Raw genomic sequence first — 15,679 nt, forward strand, 5'->3', positions numbered from 1 at the left:
TTATATTCATGATACAAACTGAGAGTCAATTTACTCTCTTACTTACAATTGAGTAATAGATTATGAAAATATAAGAGTGCAACTCAGAGAAAGGTCTTAGGCCACCATTTAGGACACAGAGAATGCAGAAAGGCAGAACAGGGTCTTAACTCATGTAATAAAGGCTAGTCTCAATATACTCATTCATGAAAAACATCAGTGATGTATTTAAACGTTTTGACACTTCCTTGGAAGTGGTACGAAAACAAATATTTCAGATTGAGATTACAGAACATGCTCTGAGTACCTCATAGGCTACTCACATGTTAGCATATTGGGGGCCAGTCCACTGATTTTACATACAGAGGTTAGTTTACTCCAGTGGTTCCCAACCTGGGGGTCCGGACCCCCACTAGTGGTTGCCAAAGCTTCACAGGGGGTTTGCTTAGCCTTTTTGATTTTCAGGGGTGTAAGAAGACTTTAAAAATATACACAGTTGGCCTAAATCTTTGTTTTTTTATTCAGTTATGTGAAGAAAATTAAATGTAAAATAGCTATTTTTAAAGTTTAATTTATTATTTAAGATCTAAACTTTGAAGAGCAGACCAGAAGCTGTATTCACAGAGCCTCGTCCTGGATTAGAACAGTTCAAATGACCAAAGAGCGAATGTTAAGTCTGTATGATTGTTAAAAAGATACATAATTAACCTGAAGAGTGATCTTAGTCTGTATTAAGCAGATTATGTATGGGAAACAGCAGACTAAATGTGAATGTGCATGTCTATGATTGTGTAAGTTGCTGAAACTGAAATGAAAAAAAAAGATACATAATGCAGAAAGCTCAAAATTCATCCAAATCTCCTTGCAGTTACTGAGTCCACTGATTGGGTTCACTGTACAGTTTAAAGTTTAATATGAAATCATCACTCTTCCTCTGTCCCTCAGTTTGTGACATGCAGTCCCTCTCCTAATATAATCTCTTGTTTTTCATTGTCATTTAACTCTTTAACGTCTGGAATTATTGGCTGTTATTTGATCAGTGGACCAGCCGTCAGAAAGGACTCATTTGGGGTTCAGTTCTTGGGTTTGTAGTGCCTGAAATCTCTGTGTGTGTTGGGGGATCATTTTAAGATGTAACCAGTCTGTAAGTGTCCTTTAATGTAATGTTCATAATCAATGGGTAACGGCCTAATCCTGCTCTCCATGCACTGGTTGGTGTTTTTCTTTGGATGTTCAGTATGGACCTACAGAATTCTGCATGCAGGGCCTCTATGGGGTGCTTGTCCCTTCTTGTGTAGTCCCGATTACAGTATTACAAAAATGTTCTCCTGTTTGTGGTGGAAATGAAAAATCCTAGTTAGAACGCTGCTGAAACAACGGTTGGATGTAGTCTAGACGTCTAATGAGCTTTCACTTTATGAGTAAATTGAGCCGGGTTTGGATGTCTCTCCGCCTCCAGATCACCGACTGAATGCTTACTGGCATTTCTTTCATATGAATGTGTTGTACTGTTGTTTCTGGGGATCAGTTTTCTGTTTGTAGAGCTCATTTCTAAACTAGATAAAAGATTTGTTACAAACAGGTACAACTAAAACTCACTGGTACAAGAGGCACAGCACAACTACTGCTAGCCAATCAATGAATAAATGACTTCATGAATCAATCAGTGTAAAGCATAATACAACCTATGTAAAAGGCCATACACAGTGTGGTTATTTAAGAAATCAACCAGTAGTCAGATTAGTTAGAATGACATATCACTGCAGTGGATGCTTTTACTTTTTAGAATAAAAAGTCATCAGCTCTAATTTGTTATGGCCATCGAGCTCCTTGATATTATTCTGTCTTGCTGCCACTGTTGTGTATGTTACAGTTTATTTGGGAAAGCGTTCATTAAAGATTTAGTGCCATCTAGTGGTGTAGTTGCAGATTGCAACTCTCTCTCTTCACCCTCCCTTTCCAAACGTGAGGGAGAAACTGAAGGAGAATGGTGGCTACGAAACATGTGATTTAATATGCACACATTGCTAATTGTTTAATAGTCTTGTTTGTTGGTTTTGTGTGGTAGGGGGCTGTCATGCATTCATATCCTGCTGAGGTGCACACACACAGTTTGTATGATAATGTGATGGAAGGAGGGTTTGCATTGTTCTTAAGAAATGAACTGTACGTGTTAGTGATCACTCTCACTCCCTGTGTGCTGTTTGCTCATTGCATTGGTTGGATCATTAAAGTAGGAGGGGACACAGTAAGTTGGGCTGGTAGTTTGCTTTTATTCCTGATGGGAGAAGGGGATCAGAGATTTAAGGGTTACAGTTCGCTATTAAACCTAATGGTTGAAAGGTCAGCCGTTGCTTTTTCTTTTCTCCAGTAGTACCTGCCTGTAATATATATATATATATATATATATATATTACATACTAATTTCTAATATCACTGTAATATGTTTCATCAATCTAATATGTTTCAATATTTCTATCATTAGTGTTTTCTGTGATTTTGATCAATTTTCATTTGAATTAATCAGAATATCAGTAGAACATTATAGGACTGTGTCAGCCCATGTTTAATATTCCAATAATATCCAAGTTATGTCTTAAAACAAACACATTAAAAAATATTATTTACTTTATATTTATTTGTTATCGGTTACATATATGTGACTTTATTCATATGGAACTCTAACATGTTGTGTTGTAGCTACTCATCAGTGTGTTTATACACCCATCAGCCATAACATTGTGACCACCTGGGCACCCTGGTGGACAGAAGGTCTAGCCATCACAATGTGGCCCTCGTCAAAGTCGCTCAGATCCTCACGCTGCCCATTTTTCCTGCTTCTAACACATCGACTCTGAGGACAAAATGTTCACTTGCTGTCTGATATATCCCACCCACTGACAGGAGCCATGATAACCAGATAATCAATGTTATTCACCTCACCTGTCAGTGGTTGTAATGTTATGGCTGATGGGTGTATGTTGTAGGGACAGTTAGAGTCAGTGCCAATGCAAATGGAGAAACACACACCAACATTGTGCTGGAATCATTTAGGCTAACTTCCTGTCCAATCTTGCAGTTAGTGGAACCCTCCCTCCTTCCCATTCCACCACACTGAAAGTCTGTGGGATTTTTGTGGAGTTCCCTGTCCTGATTGGATAAAATGGATAAAGGATACCAGAAACTGTATTCCCCGTTTACTGCAGAAAGGAGGGACCGGGAGGCCAATGCTAACCAACAGAACTCTCAGTATCAGAGTGTAGAGCTGTTTAACACTCACTTTAACTAAACAATATCACTTCAGTACTGTTTTCATAACTGCATTATCAGCAGCCACTGCTACTTTACCACTGTAAGGCCTAATGAGAAGATTCTTCATATTTGACACAACACAACCTTCTATTCAATATAGACTTTTTAATTAGATCTCATGCTTTAGTATTATACATTACTGTTCACTACAGGGCAGTCGTGAAAATAGTTCTTCCATCATTTATTGACAGAAGTCTCAAGTACACTTGTCATTTCATCTGATTACACCCAGAGTCATAATAGATGACTCCAGGTGCAACAAATCAATCTGATTATTTTAACGTTGATACTGGATCCATAAAAATAGATGTTCTATCAGAAGTCGTATTCTAGATGTCATTTATGTACAGTTAGGACACGGGCAGTCTAAGAGACAGAGAACCACAACACTGGAAAGATGGCTTCATTGTCAGAATTATACCTTAAAGATTACAATGAAATGACGAGTAGTCAAACAGATCTTTTTCACAGCACCCCTTTGACATTAAATAGTAGGGTAAACACAGGTGTTACCAAAAATAATACTGAAGGTTGTGTACTACTTAGCGTAGCAGAGTCTTTCTTGTGAGCAGACATGCACGTCTGTCTCTTCCTAAGTCCCGCCCCTTTTTGCTCTGTGCTCCAATAATAGTTGAGCAGGCCTCAGTCAACTTCCTCTTTTCTCGTAGGCTCGTCTATGTTGGAAAGACAACAGCAGTTAAAAGATAAAATAACATATATATACACTAACTAGCTAGCTAATCTACATCAATTGTTTGCTAGTTAATAACTAGCCAGCTAACTAGATACCAAACAATTAATGTAGATTAGCTAGCTGGTGTTTTTGCTAACATTAGCTAGCTATCTCTTATCATTTAACCATCTTCAGAGTTAAAGTGGCATATCACATAAGTTAGCTAGCTAAATCAATTAGCTATGTTAGCAAAACAGAAGCTAATAAGCTAGCTAGCATTATTTAACATTACTTAAGCTGTGACTGTACTGTATATGTCACTTTTATCTTTTAACCATCTTCAAAATGTGGTTGTCTTTCCAACATATAGAAGCTAGCATATAACATATCTAAATCCAGGAAAGGAGGAAGGGGAGGGGCTTAGGGAGGGTCAATAGCAGCTCCTCCACCAAAATAGAACGAGACCTTAATTAGCATCATTGGTCACCTGTGTTTACCCTACTATTTCATGTCAAAATAGCCGCTGTGAAAAAGGTCTATACAGAGCTGCTCGTCCCCATCGCAGAGAGACAGCGGGTTTTAAAATGACACTGACATTACAACAACTACAGCGACCCATCTGCAGAGTGACTCCTTCCACTGGAGAGCAGATACTTCGGTTGCATTGTGCTGTATTTGACAATATTCTGTATATTACATAAGACATGGAGCTTATCCCAGAAAGAAATATGGTGAATGTGCATTATGTCTCAGTAACCTGGATAATATACCAATATAATCCAAGTCTTTCATTCAGGCTCCTCATGATCAGTATTTAAGCACTTATCCAAGTCAATATCATGTTCACTATCTGCTTCCTGCTGCTCAACAGAAGCCAGCTGATTAATCCACTTGAAATTTAAATAAAGATTTGTTTGCAGTAGTGAGTGAGAGGATCTCTGGATCCTGAGGTGGATGCATTTCTCTCCTAGCAGACAGTAAGTCCGCTAACTTCCCTCCCTCCTTTTGGTGAACACAACAAGGGAGGATGAAGCCTTCCCATGAATTTGATTCAATCCTTTCTGCTGTAGAAATTAAACTTCTTGCACCGGTGGATCACTGCAGGCGGATGGTTAAATGTCTCCATGGGCTTCCTTCATGAAGATATGCGACTCCTCTTCTGGGCTTTTCTCAGCATGTAGACCAGACCCTGAGCGACAAATGGCCACAGCAGAAAGAGGAGGACGGTCTGACCTGACACGTCAAACGGCCACCACTTCTCCTCCTGCAAATCAAACATCTCATTATTTATCATACAACACGTGGTCAGCTGTTACAATGCTCCTACTGCAGCTACAACCAGGGACAGACTACTTTCCCGTGATGGAAGTACACCTTTTACCTGGTCATGTAGGCTGCATTTAGCACCTGTCAAAATTCAGCACATCTGACAAATGATCCTTAGCTTAAGGTCGACTTTTTAGCAGTTTCCAGAGCTTTCAACTGCGTCTAACAGCCAAAATGATTATCTGATGGAGATATGGAAACTGCTGTTCCCAAAGTCCAAAATGAACTTTTATGCTCATATTCAGCAGTTAGTTTGAAGACACTATCATAAGTTTAGGACGTTCAGGAACAAAGCAAACAGTCGTAACGTACCTGTTGTTGTGAGGCTGCACACTGCGGGCACGGTCTCCACTCTGAACTCTGACTCTGTCACACAGGAAACAGCTGTGAGCCTTAGACCACTGAAGTCTAGCGATATTCAACATTGTTTTTCTTTGCGTCTTTTTTCTTCTTAGGTTGAGACAAACCAACAGTGAATGTATCCTACTATCATGTATCGTGTGTATCACATAACGTGCTCACATGTGTAGCAGCAAGCCTCTCCACTGCCTCCAGCCTGTCCATCACACTCCTCATGTCCTCTCTGAGCCTCCGTAGGGCCAGGATGATCTGCTGCTGTAGCTGGGCGTCATGCAGCCTCTCGACCCCGCCCTCTGAACCGTCCCCTCCTCCTCGTCCGGCCCCACCTCCACCACCTGGGGTCCCCCGCCTCGGACTGCCCTGAGGAACACCACCTACAGACCATAATAGTTCTTTGAATGCAGCTACCTCTTCTGATGTATCAGACAAACAGTGCATTCAGATACGTCCATGTTGCAGCAGCTTACGTTCTCTCCAGTTGTGGTAGGAACCTTCCCGTCCAGTGTCTCGGCTCCTTCTGCTGGGACCCTGACCCTTTCCATCCTCTGCACCCTCTCCACCCTGACCTGCTCCGACCTGTCTGACCTCCAGATGGCCTTCCAGCTGTTGGCTCTGGTCCGGAGGGGACTCCAAGGACATGTGGCCATTATGAAAACCATTGGACTTGACAACTGGAATCTGCGAATAGAAATCAATCTTTGAAACAGTCTTATTTACATTTAATGAAACTCTCCATATATTACTTTTGACCTCATGCTCCTGCTCTCTGATACTCTGCGGTGATCTTTATTAGCTCTGTATAGTGACAGCACCCTGGCCATGGACAAGTGCTTCATCTCCCAGGATGCGAGTTGAGTTGTACCTTGATGTTGCCAAGTTGTTCCACTGAATCCACAGAGTCACAGAAGATCTCGCTCTCTGAGTCGCTGGTCAACACCACACCCTCACACACACCAGAGTCTGCAGGAGAACAACAAGCACTTTAGATAGATAACGAGAGAGAGAGCTGTGAGCAGTTGAGCTCTATCCATTACGTACCATTAGCGATGGTGTGTGCAGTGAGGTCTATAACATCAGAGAGGTTGAACTCCTGATCAGGATCTGCACCCTCTGGAAGAAAAGAGTCTTCTTTAGGACCACCCTGCTCCTCATCCTCATCCTTCGTCTCCACAGGCTTGTTAGCATGCTCGCTTCCTTTTAGACCTACAGTAAAGGACGAAGCACGGACATACATCCACATTGTGAGAATCGTGATCAAAAAGTCAGGACAGGTCCATTCGTGTCCTGTAAAGCTGAGTGAGAATAGAAACTGTCAACACAGCAGATAAACCATGGCCGTATTAAGAAGAACCTGACGCAGTGTTGGGGCCGGGGCTCAGTTCATTCCTACGGAAACTGCTCAGTGGCGCATGGAGCCAAGAAAGTTCAACAAATTAGCCAGATCTTCCACATATGGTTCTGCGTTGCGTGGCCCATTGAGCAAGCACACTAGAGACTTCGACGGCCAAGCGGCTAACTCTGCTAACTTGAATGGAGATAAAACAATTTAATCATGCTGCTCTTCTAGACTTTCCAAATGTTATCAGACCAAATGGATCAAATTCATACAAGTGATTTTGCGGGGTGTTGATACTCAAAAAAATATATCCACTGTTTTACAGCTACTTCTTTCACACTGTAAGCTTATGGGAAGCTGTTTGGTGCTCAGCAGGTAGTGCACAGTGGCTTTATCACAGCTTTCTCATTGAAAACAGCTGCCTGCTGCTCAAAACCAGTTTGCTAGCCAGAAAACACAAACAACAATGCTGGAATTCCCCACAGAGCTGCAGAGCTGTGAGCCATTCAATCCACGGGTAATATTTAAAAAAAAATATGAATAAGTGCAGCTTTAAAAACCTAATTACTTGCTGTATTTACAGTTTTGAATGAACAACAATGCATGTTCTTCCTCCTGCATCCTCATCATATTTTCCAAACAAATACCAACATTACCGAATTAGCATTGAGTGACATTTTAGACTTGATGTCACACTGCTACGTATGAAATAATATGAAGTGCATTATAAGCCGCTCAGGCTCCTAACAGACACCCAGTTTAACAGCATTGGCTGACGTGGCAGAACAGATCTCAGTGCAGCTCGGTTAGTGCTGGTTAGAGGCCGACCATCGGGATCACTGACCTTCTCTGAGGGTGAGCAGCGACTCTGGAGGCCGCGGCATGTCATCTATGACCAGGTAGAGAGGCTCGAAGTGGTGGAAGAGCGAGGCCGTCTTCTCATTCATGGGCATGGTGTCGATGACCTGCAGAGTCAGTGGAAACCTTTATTGATCACTAGATTGTTACTTACCCGTCCCTGTGTTCATCTGAGCAGGCAGCATGCTGCTGACAGATGCTTTATTTACACTACACAGTGTTACTGTGAACTGAGCTAAGGAACAAGTAGGAAACAGGTGGCCAAAAGCTGAGGCTCTTCACATCAACATTATTTATTCATTTATTGGGGACCATAATGTTAAAGTGAAATAAATCCCTCATGTACCTCCTGTGCAACCTTCTTCATCTCGTCCACGTATTCCTCCATGGCGGTCACACTGCTCATCTGTCCCAGGCGGCTCCAGGCGTCCCTGAAGGACAATTGGTCAAAAAACATCAACCATTACTCAACATTTGATTGTACTGCAGTTCTTCTGACCTCGCAGCTGTGCTAATAGAGCAATATATAAATAATACACCTGTATGTAGCAGTGACACTTTATCATTCTTCAGTATCAATGCCCTGAAGATTTGTTAGCAACCATTTCTTTTTTTATTCCAACCTTACAAATGCTAAAAACTGCTCATCACCACACTTCCTTTAGGTAAACTCTGATAAGCTACGATCACAGGTCCAGACTCTTCCATTGATCACATTTTCCCCCACTTAGGTTCTCTGTTCTCCTGCATCCATGCACATGTGACTTATGTTGTCTATTTTGCTTCTTTTCAAAATGTATATTTTTTTCTGCAAGGAACAAGAAAGCTATTCTCCATGCTATTATTAGATTACTGTAACTCGCTATGTTCCTGCCTGAGTCAATACAACCGATTCTGGTTTTTTTTTCTGTTTGTTCATATTAAGCAACTAATAATTTCAGCTGTACAGAAGGCAAAATACACAATACCAGCTTGAAACAGCAAATATGTTAAAGAACTAATTGCATCATCTTAATCGTATTGGTATGTAAGAAACTGTCCATCAGGTTCAAATCCCACATTAAGCTCAGTGTTAGGCCATCAAGTCCTATCAAGATTTCCTTAAGCAAGACACTGATCCTCTCTGCGCTCATTAGTCGCCACAGTGTAGAGATTAACTGAATTATCTGCTACTTGTACCTAAAGACAAAGCAACTGACTCACAGAGAGACCAACACACCAAAGTCCATGCAAAACGCAGAAAACGTGTAATGTCTACTGGCCAAAAGAATTAAACACACTGGCTCTATGTTATACAAGCAGACACAGATACAGACCATTTGTAGCGACCGACTGGGTCCCAGAAGCCGGGTCGGGGCACTGTACAGGGTCCACACACTGCCTGCTTGTACAGACTGTAGAAACGCAGCATCACCTCATAGGACGGCCGGTAGGAACCTGCAAGATGACACAGACAGCTTTTTGGTTTGTTTAAAACGGACAAACATACTGGAATCACTTCACTCACAATTCTCACAATACTGAAACGACACTGTTTTTATTATCACAATATGCAATAATATCATACATCCCTACCAGGGGGTCTCTCACACCAAAGCAACAAAAGACATAGTATGATATTTGGTGAAGTAGCATAGGATGTGATAACATGGGAGTTGTTGTGTTCATTATTAAACAACCACCATTGCTGATGAAAATCTATCTGACCTGACTCAGGCAGAAATTATGTTCACAGACGAGGTAGTTTTATTCACATTACGACTTCCTCTCACTCTCCACCGTTTACACAGAAGTTAGAAGTAAGTAAGTAAGAAACATACCGTTAGCTGAATAAAAGGACAATTCCTCTGGGTTTGAGCCTCGTTGGAAACATTCACAACTCTATAAAATATGTACCACAAGTCTAGTTATTTTACCAACTGCCTATTTCTCTATTCAGGTGGAGAAACCCAATAAGGACTGCAGATCACTAGACAGTGCTTCTCATTGACAACAATACATATAGTATGGAATGTTTTACAAATCATAGAAAGTATGAGCACTTGCATGTAATAATAAAAATAATACTAATAGGTGATATTGTTTTCAAAGTTTGTTTATATGACCAAATATCCAGGAGATAATACATAGCTGTTGAGGCTACACTCAGTTTTTTAATAATCTGGTTTTATACTGAATCACATCTGCCCCAACAGGTCAACTGCCCCGAGGCTTCTGAGCTCCACACTTCAACTCTACAACAATAAAGACACGGTCTCATGAAGCGTTACAGTCTGACCAGCAACAAACCTTCATCACATGGTGCGTGATGTAATGTGATGTCTGTAAAAAGGCTACTTACCATTTTTGGGGAGGTTATGGATGACATCCACAGCAGCCTGAAAGCGTCTCTGGTGATCAACCACGGTCTCTGCCATAGCTGGGACCGGCATGACACTGGGACTTGTTTAATCTAGCTGGAGTGCAACTGGAGCTGAGAGAGCACGCACAGACACACACACACACACACACACACACACACACACACACACACACACACACACAGTTATAGCAAGTCTGTTAGGAGAGCGCAATCAATAAGTAACTGTATTCACATCATGCTGCTTCTTTAAATTCATCAGTGGCTAACATATCTTTCAAACAGGACAATATATCTGTCTGTCCTGTATTGTGACAAATATTCCTGAAAAATGATTTCTTAAACAGGAGTGGGAAACCAGATAAAGCTTTCCAAAGCTTTAACGCTCAGCACTATGGGAATGTCCTCCTGTCCTTCCACTGATTGCTGTTTCATCTGGTCAGAGATTTATTGGAAAGTGTTCATGATGTGGTTTTAGTGGTAAAACAGAGCAGTGTGACAGTCTGCCCGAGCTATACTCAATGTGATACTTCATGTATATTCAATACAAGAAACCAATAAAGTCCAATGCAGAACATAAGCTACATGATCCTACCGCCCAGCACTGTGTGTAGTACTGCTGATACAGGTTAATACGCAGTCTATATGGCGCATTAACGACTTTCACCGATTAGAACATTTTCTGATGGATTTCATCTCGTGCAGTTTCGGGCCGAACGGAAGACTTGCCGGTGGTTCAAGTTAAGAGCATACACATAATATTCTGCTGCACGTTTATGAAGAGAAACAACGCATTACCAAACCCCGGGTTTTACTTTGATAAGGAAAAACAACAACGGCAAGAGCCACAAATTAAAGTTAGTCGAGCTAGCTAACTTAGCTAACCAAGTTAGGAGCTCCGGTGTAGCCTGTTAGCTTGTTAACTTGTCTTACCTCACTGGCTGTGTGTCCTGCCGCTTGCCATCCCCGGTACGGAGGGAACGGACAGAGAGACAGACAGAGAGACAGACAGAGAGCACACAGACACGGCAACGTTCAATGAGCCGACCGCCAACTGCGGCTTCGGCTACTTGACGTTTACTTGGAAACTGAAGTTTAATGGCGAAAGCGCCCACGAACCTAGCTGGGCTGCAACTGACCTATCGTCTGTAGTGTATGGAGAGGACTTCCGTGTCAAGTCACGTGACACGTCATTGACCGCGCCCACTTGAGTATTTAAAGGGACACCCATAAAACAACAATAATAATGAATGAATGAATGAATAATAATACATTAATAAAATATCAATAATACAAATTAAAGCACTCAGACTTGTAATACCAGTATCTTCTTTTAATTGTCTTCTGTAAAATCTAATGGCTTACTGATAATTTAATTTTTATCTCCCTAAAGTGCGCATGTATCTATACTACATATACATTAACTATATATACATGTACGTGTATATTGTTTTTTTCCCAAATTTTGTTTTTGTTATTTGATTTGAATTTCGCTTTTCACTTATTTTCTTAAATGTTTTTATTGATTTATGTTTGTGTTTTGTCACTGTACAACTCATTATTGGATTAAAAGTGTTATAACTAAAATGTATTATATATTTCTATTCACCTATTATCCTATATTATCTTAAAACAAATGAACTGAACTGAAATGAACAAAACAATAAAAGCTACATGTGATACAAAAAAGGCACAAAAAAGAAGCACATCATAGACAGATGAATACATAAGCTTTAATGGTTTCTGTATAGCTCCGCAGCAGACCCAGCCTTCCTCACAGGCAGCCTGATATCACATCATTGAGCCCAGTTCTGTGTTTGTACTTCATAATGGTAAATTGTAAAAGGACTGTCCTTATATGGCGCCTTTCTAGTCTTTCGAGCACCCAGTGCGCTGTACACAACATGCCACACTCACCCCATTCACACACATTCATACACTGATGTACAGCGTGTTTCAGATCAGCTAAAGAGCAATCAATCAATCAATCAATCAATCAACTCTCTGCAGTCCATCTATTACAGCAATCATTCTGCAGCACCTTTGCCCCAGTTACAGCGGGCAGTACTGGAGGATCAGCTGTTCCGTTCATCACTCAGACTGTGCTTTGGATCACATTAGAGACTAGTAGACCGAGAGGAGGACGGCTGCTTCAGATTAGACACATGAACGTCTCTCTTCGGTCTATAATCCGTTTAAAATCCGTCCGTTATCAAGCGGCAACAGACACACAACACAAAGGCCGGACATGTTGAGATTTTGCTTTCACAACAAAAGCATAATGTTCATTAGATCGCACAGCAGAAAAGAACTCCAGTTCAAACTGTGGAAATAAAGAGAAATGATCCATAGGGAAATATTCAGTTTTTATTTAGTAATAGTAATGAGCAGTTTCAAGTTCAAGTTTTTCCTTGTAAGTGAAAACCTAAATCATATTACATGCAGGACAGCAGGGGTGTTACAATCAGGGAAGGGGTCCCAATCACTTTCACACACAGCCCATTTCATAAGATTATGTCTTATATAAGATTTTTCTTTTTTACTTTTTTATAATAAAGATGGAAACAGTGGTTAAGTCCCGCCCCTTCCTGCTCTGTGCTCCAATAACAGCTGAGCAAGCCTTCAGAAGCTCAGTGGACTCTAGCTAGCTAATCTGCATCAAACGTTTAAATAATATATAATTTATTATAAGTTACATCTCAAAGCAGGGTTGAATGAAATTGGATGATGAAACACAGCTAATAAATTCCTCCATTTTCAACTTGAGTTTTCTTTTATTCCTCAGAGGTCAGCACTGTCTAGATAGTTAGCTAGCCTTTAGCTTACAGAAGCTAACTTAAAATGAATAGCCTACATCGCTTTTAACTTTTAAGCATCTTAAAAATGTGATTGTCTTTTCAACATAGAGAGCCTAGCACATAGCATATCTACATATCTGTGTCTCTGTGGAAGAGATCAGCCCCACATATAAAACTGGGTCAATAAACTACTGTTCATTTTTGTTCATCCCAACTACTTTCAGCGACTTTTATTTTGAAGGCCACCCCAGGAAGCCTTGGTGTGTTGTGGGTTCGACGCCTTTTTGATCCCTACAGCTCCCTGTGTTTATAAATCCGAGCTCAGTGACATCAGCAGGGTGAAGGTTTGGCCCGGCTCCTGGTTTCCTCCTCCAGAATAAAACCATGAGGTGCAGCCTGCGCAGCGCTGTGTCTGCGGAGACGCTCCCGTTGTCCTCCTGCAGGAGCTCCACACAGCTGATCCACTAGACCGCTGACCTCCTGTCCGAGCAACAACGCAGGATCCGGCCACAGGGAAGGCAAAGGAAGGGAGGAAGGGAGAAATAAAGCGCAGCCTCCTTGCGTTATGTTGGGGAACAGAAAGAAAGCAGCTCCGGGGGGGAAGAACGGAGCCGGGACGTCTAAGGCCATCGACCCCCTGAAGAACCTGGGTGAGTGTTTGATACTGCTCCTGCAATTATTTAATGATGAAAGGCTTCTGCCTCTGAGATTGTAAGACTGATATACTGACTGTAGATTACCGTTATGTCCCCGCCCCCCCCCCCTTCTCTGCAATGAGGAAATATTTCAAATCAGTGGGAAATAAGGATCCAGCAGTGGACACTTTCATGTCATATACTCTGAGCCGACCTCAAAAAGAAAGCAAAAGTAGTAGAATTAACACAAGATTCCTCTTCTTAGCGTTTTAATACACATTCACACTTTAATATGTTACAGCTGTATAATGTAGCCTATGTTACACTGAATTACATGTTATTATCAGAAGTGGAATAATGAATCCAGCTGAGCTCGGGTTACCAAGAGGAATGGTGTACATTTGTGTTATAAACCATGATCTATAGGATTAATTTTTTTGGCCAAAAAATTTGCGCCATAATCAAGTCCTGTTGAAGTAGTGCTGTGTATTAGGTAGGATACATATTGCAATACTGTAAGCAAGTAGATACATTTTGATTTTTAGACACACCACCATAAATGCAGTTTACAGCACTGTTATCGCGTGGTTCTTAAACACAAAAATCCATACAGTGTTTCTGAGAATCGATACAATATCACAATACTCTAGTGTATCAATACTTTCTTACGTTTTCAGCTGGAAGTGATTAAAAGTTGTATGTGCAACAGTTATCTTCATTACTGATTATTATGTCAGTTATTTTTATGAAAAATGTCAAAAGCAGATTTTCTCAGAGCCCAATGAGATGTCTTCAAACTGCTGTCCAATATGACCAACAGTTTAACAATCAAAAGATATTCAACCGACAGTGATATAAAACAGAGCAAAAAAAAACAGCAAATCCTCCCGTTGCTGGAAGAAAAATCCATAAAGGGACGATGCAGCTCAGTCCAAGAGTTCGCAGAGCCTGGCTGCTTTCTCTGATCTGCTCACCCTCAGCCATAGCAAGCTGAATGTGCATCTGCTGCTCATGAGCAGCCATGGTACACGTTTAAGAATTACTGAGGTTTATTCCACTCAAAAGGTCCCTGTGTTGTTCGTCAGGTCACATAATACAAGGTTACAAACTAATTGAACTGTGATTTTGCAAAAAGGGTTGTGTAATGAAATTCAGGGTGTAGTTTCCTTCATGCTACTTGTAAAAACAAAAAATATATATCCAAAAATGATATCTGGTAAATTTGATTTGCTAAAACTTTCACTATACCCTGACAGTAGTACATGGGTAATAATCTGTACTACTGTCAGGATATAGTGAAAGTTAAAAAATAATTTTAATTCAAAAAATAATTTTAATTCATAAGAATGTGTGTCAATGAAAATGTACATTGTGGCAGCGTATCAGAGTGGATAGTGTTCTAAAATCTTGTCAGTCAGAATTTGGATGTTTTGGTAGAAAAACAACTCCTGGGTGCAGTGAGGAACACGAGGAACAAACTAATACACCTGGGTCTCTGCAGAACAGTAATGGTGGATAACAGAGACATTTGAGGAACTTAAATAAAATCCAGGAACAGAAGGCTCTTTGGGTTGTAGTTTACAGTCTAGGACAGGGTGAACTGGGAGCTGTTGTGAATAATGATCAGTACTCAGTCACTGCAGCTTTCTTTTTTCTGTTTATTATTATGAACACATCTGGATCAATGTGACAATTAGTGATTCAACACAAGTTGTTTAAAGACATCATTTTGCGTTCTTTTAACCTATGATAGACATTTGTAATGTTTTGACATGTTATAGACTAAACCATGCATTGATTAACCAAGTTGGTTTTTTTATGGCATTAGGCCCTGTGTTGTAGCCCCGTTAGTCACTGGATGTTGCAGACAGACAACTCAACCACAGATCTACAGTCTATATTTGTAGATGATGCTGCTCTACATCTCAATGTAAAAACTGTGTCTGAGTATTAACCGGCTTCTCTCTGACATTTAGAGGCTCAGTGGTTCTGTTGGTGCTGGTATTGTCTGTGCAGGCACACAGGCCAAACTGTGGAGGGTTC

At 40.9% G+C, this 15,679-nt stretch overlaps 2 protein-coding genes across 2 annotated transcripts in view; one reads left to right on the top strand and one right to left on the bottom strand.

Moving 5' to 3' along the window:
- Window positions 1-3,376: 3,376 nt before the first annotated feature.
- acbd4 (acyl-CoA binding domain containing 4) lies at window positions 3,377-11,372 on the bottom strand. Its single transcript, XM_051416808.1, has 11 exons — window positions 11,137-11,372; window positions 10,186-10,317; window positions 9,161-9,281; window positions 8,191-8,275; window positions 7,831-7,951; window positions 6,689-6,853; window positions 6,513-6,610; window positions 6,118-6,328; window positions 5,813-6,024; window positions 5,603-5,656; window positions 3,377-5,228 (listed from the first exon to the last, which is right to left on the bottom strand). Exons 2-11 carry the CDS (start codon window positions 10,274-10,276, stop codon window positions 5,100-5,102), a joined length of 1,287 nt encoding a protein of 428 aa, XP_051272768.1. The 5' UTR covers window positions 10,277-10,317; window positions 11,137-11,372; the 3' UTR covers window positions 3,377-5,099.
- A 1,957-nt stretch (window positions 11,373-13,329) lies between these two features.
- The window catches only part of plcd3b (phospholipase C, delta 3b), a 32,347-nt gene continuing 29,997 nt past the window's right edge, over window positions 13,330-15,679 (top strand). The window contains exon 1 of the mRNA XM_051416780.1: window positions 13,330-13,651. Within this exon, the coding sequence (XP_051272740.1) occupies window positions 13,567-13,651 (85 nt within the window). The 5' untranslated portion in view covers window positions 13,330-13,566. The remainder of the gene's footprint in view (window positions 13,652-15,679) is intronic.

The sequence above is a fragment of the Dicentrarchus labrax genome, unplaced genomic scaffold (genome assembly GCF_905237075.1).
Source record: "Dicentrarchus labrax unplaced genomic scaffold, dlabrax2021, whole genome shotgun sequence".
NCBI classification, from domain to species: domain Eukaryota; kingdom Metazoa; phylum Chordata; class Actinopteri; family Moronidae; genus Dicentrarchus; species Dicentrarchus labrax.

Bases quoted from the DNA above. Each gene is read 5' to 3' on its own strand.
- acbd4 (XM_051416808.1), bottom strand. From the start codon at position 10,276: ATGCCGGTCCCAGCTATGGCAGAGACCGTGGTTGATCACCAGAGACGC. The intron at 7,952-8,190 runs GTACATGAGGGA...CTGACTCTGCAG, and splicing joins TGAAGAAGGTTGCACAGGAG to GTCATCGACACCATGCCCAT. The intron at 5,657-5,812 runs GTGAGCACGTTA...CCTGTGTGACAG, and splicing joins AGAGGCTTGCTGCTACACAT to AGTCAGAGTTCAGAGTGGAG.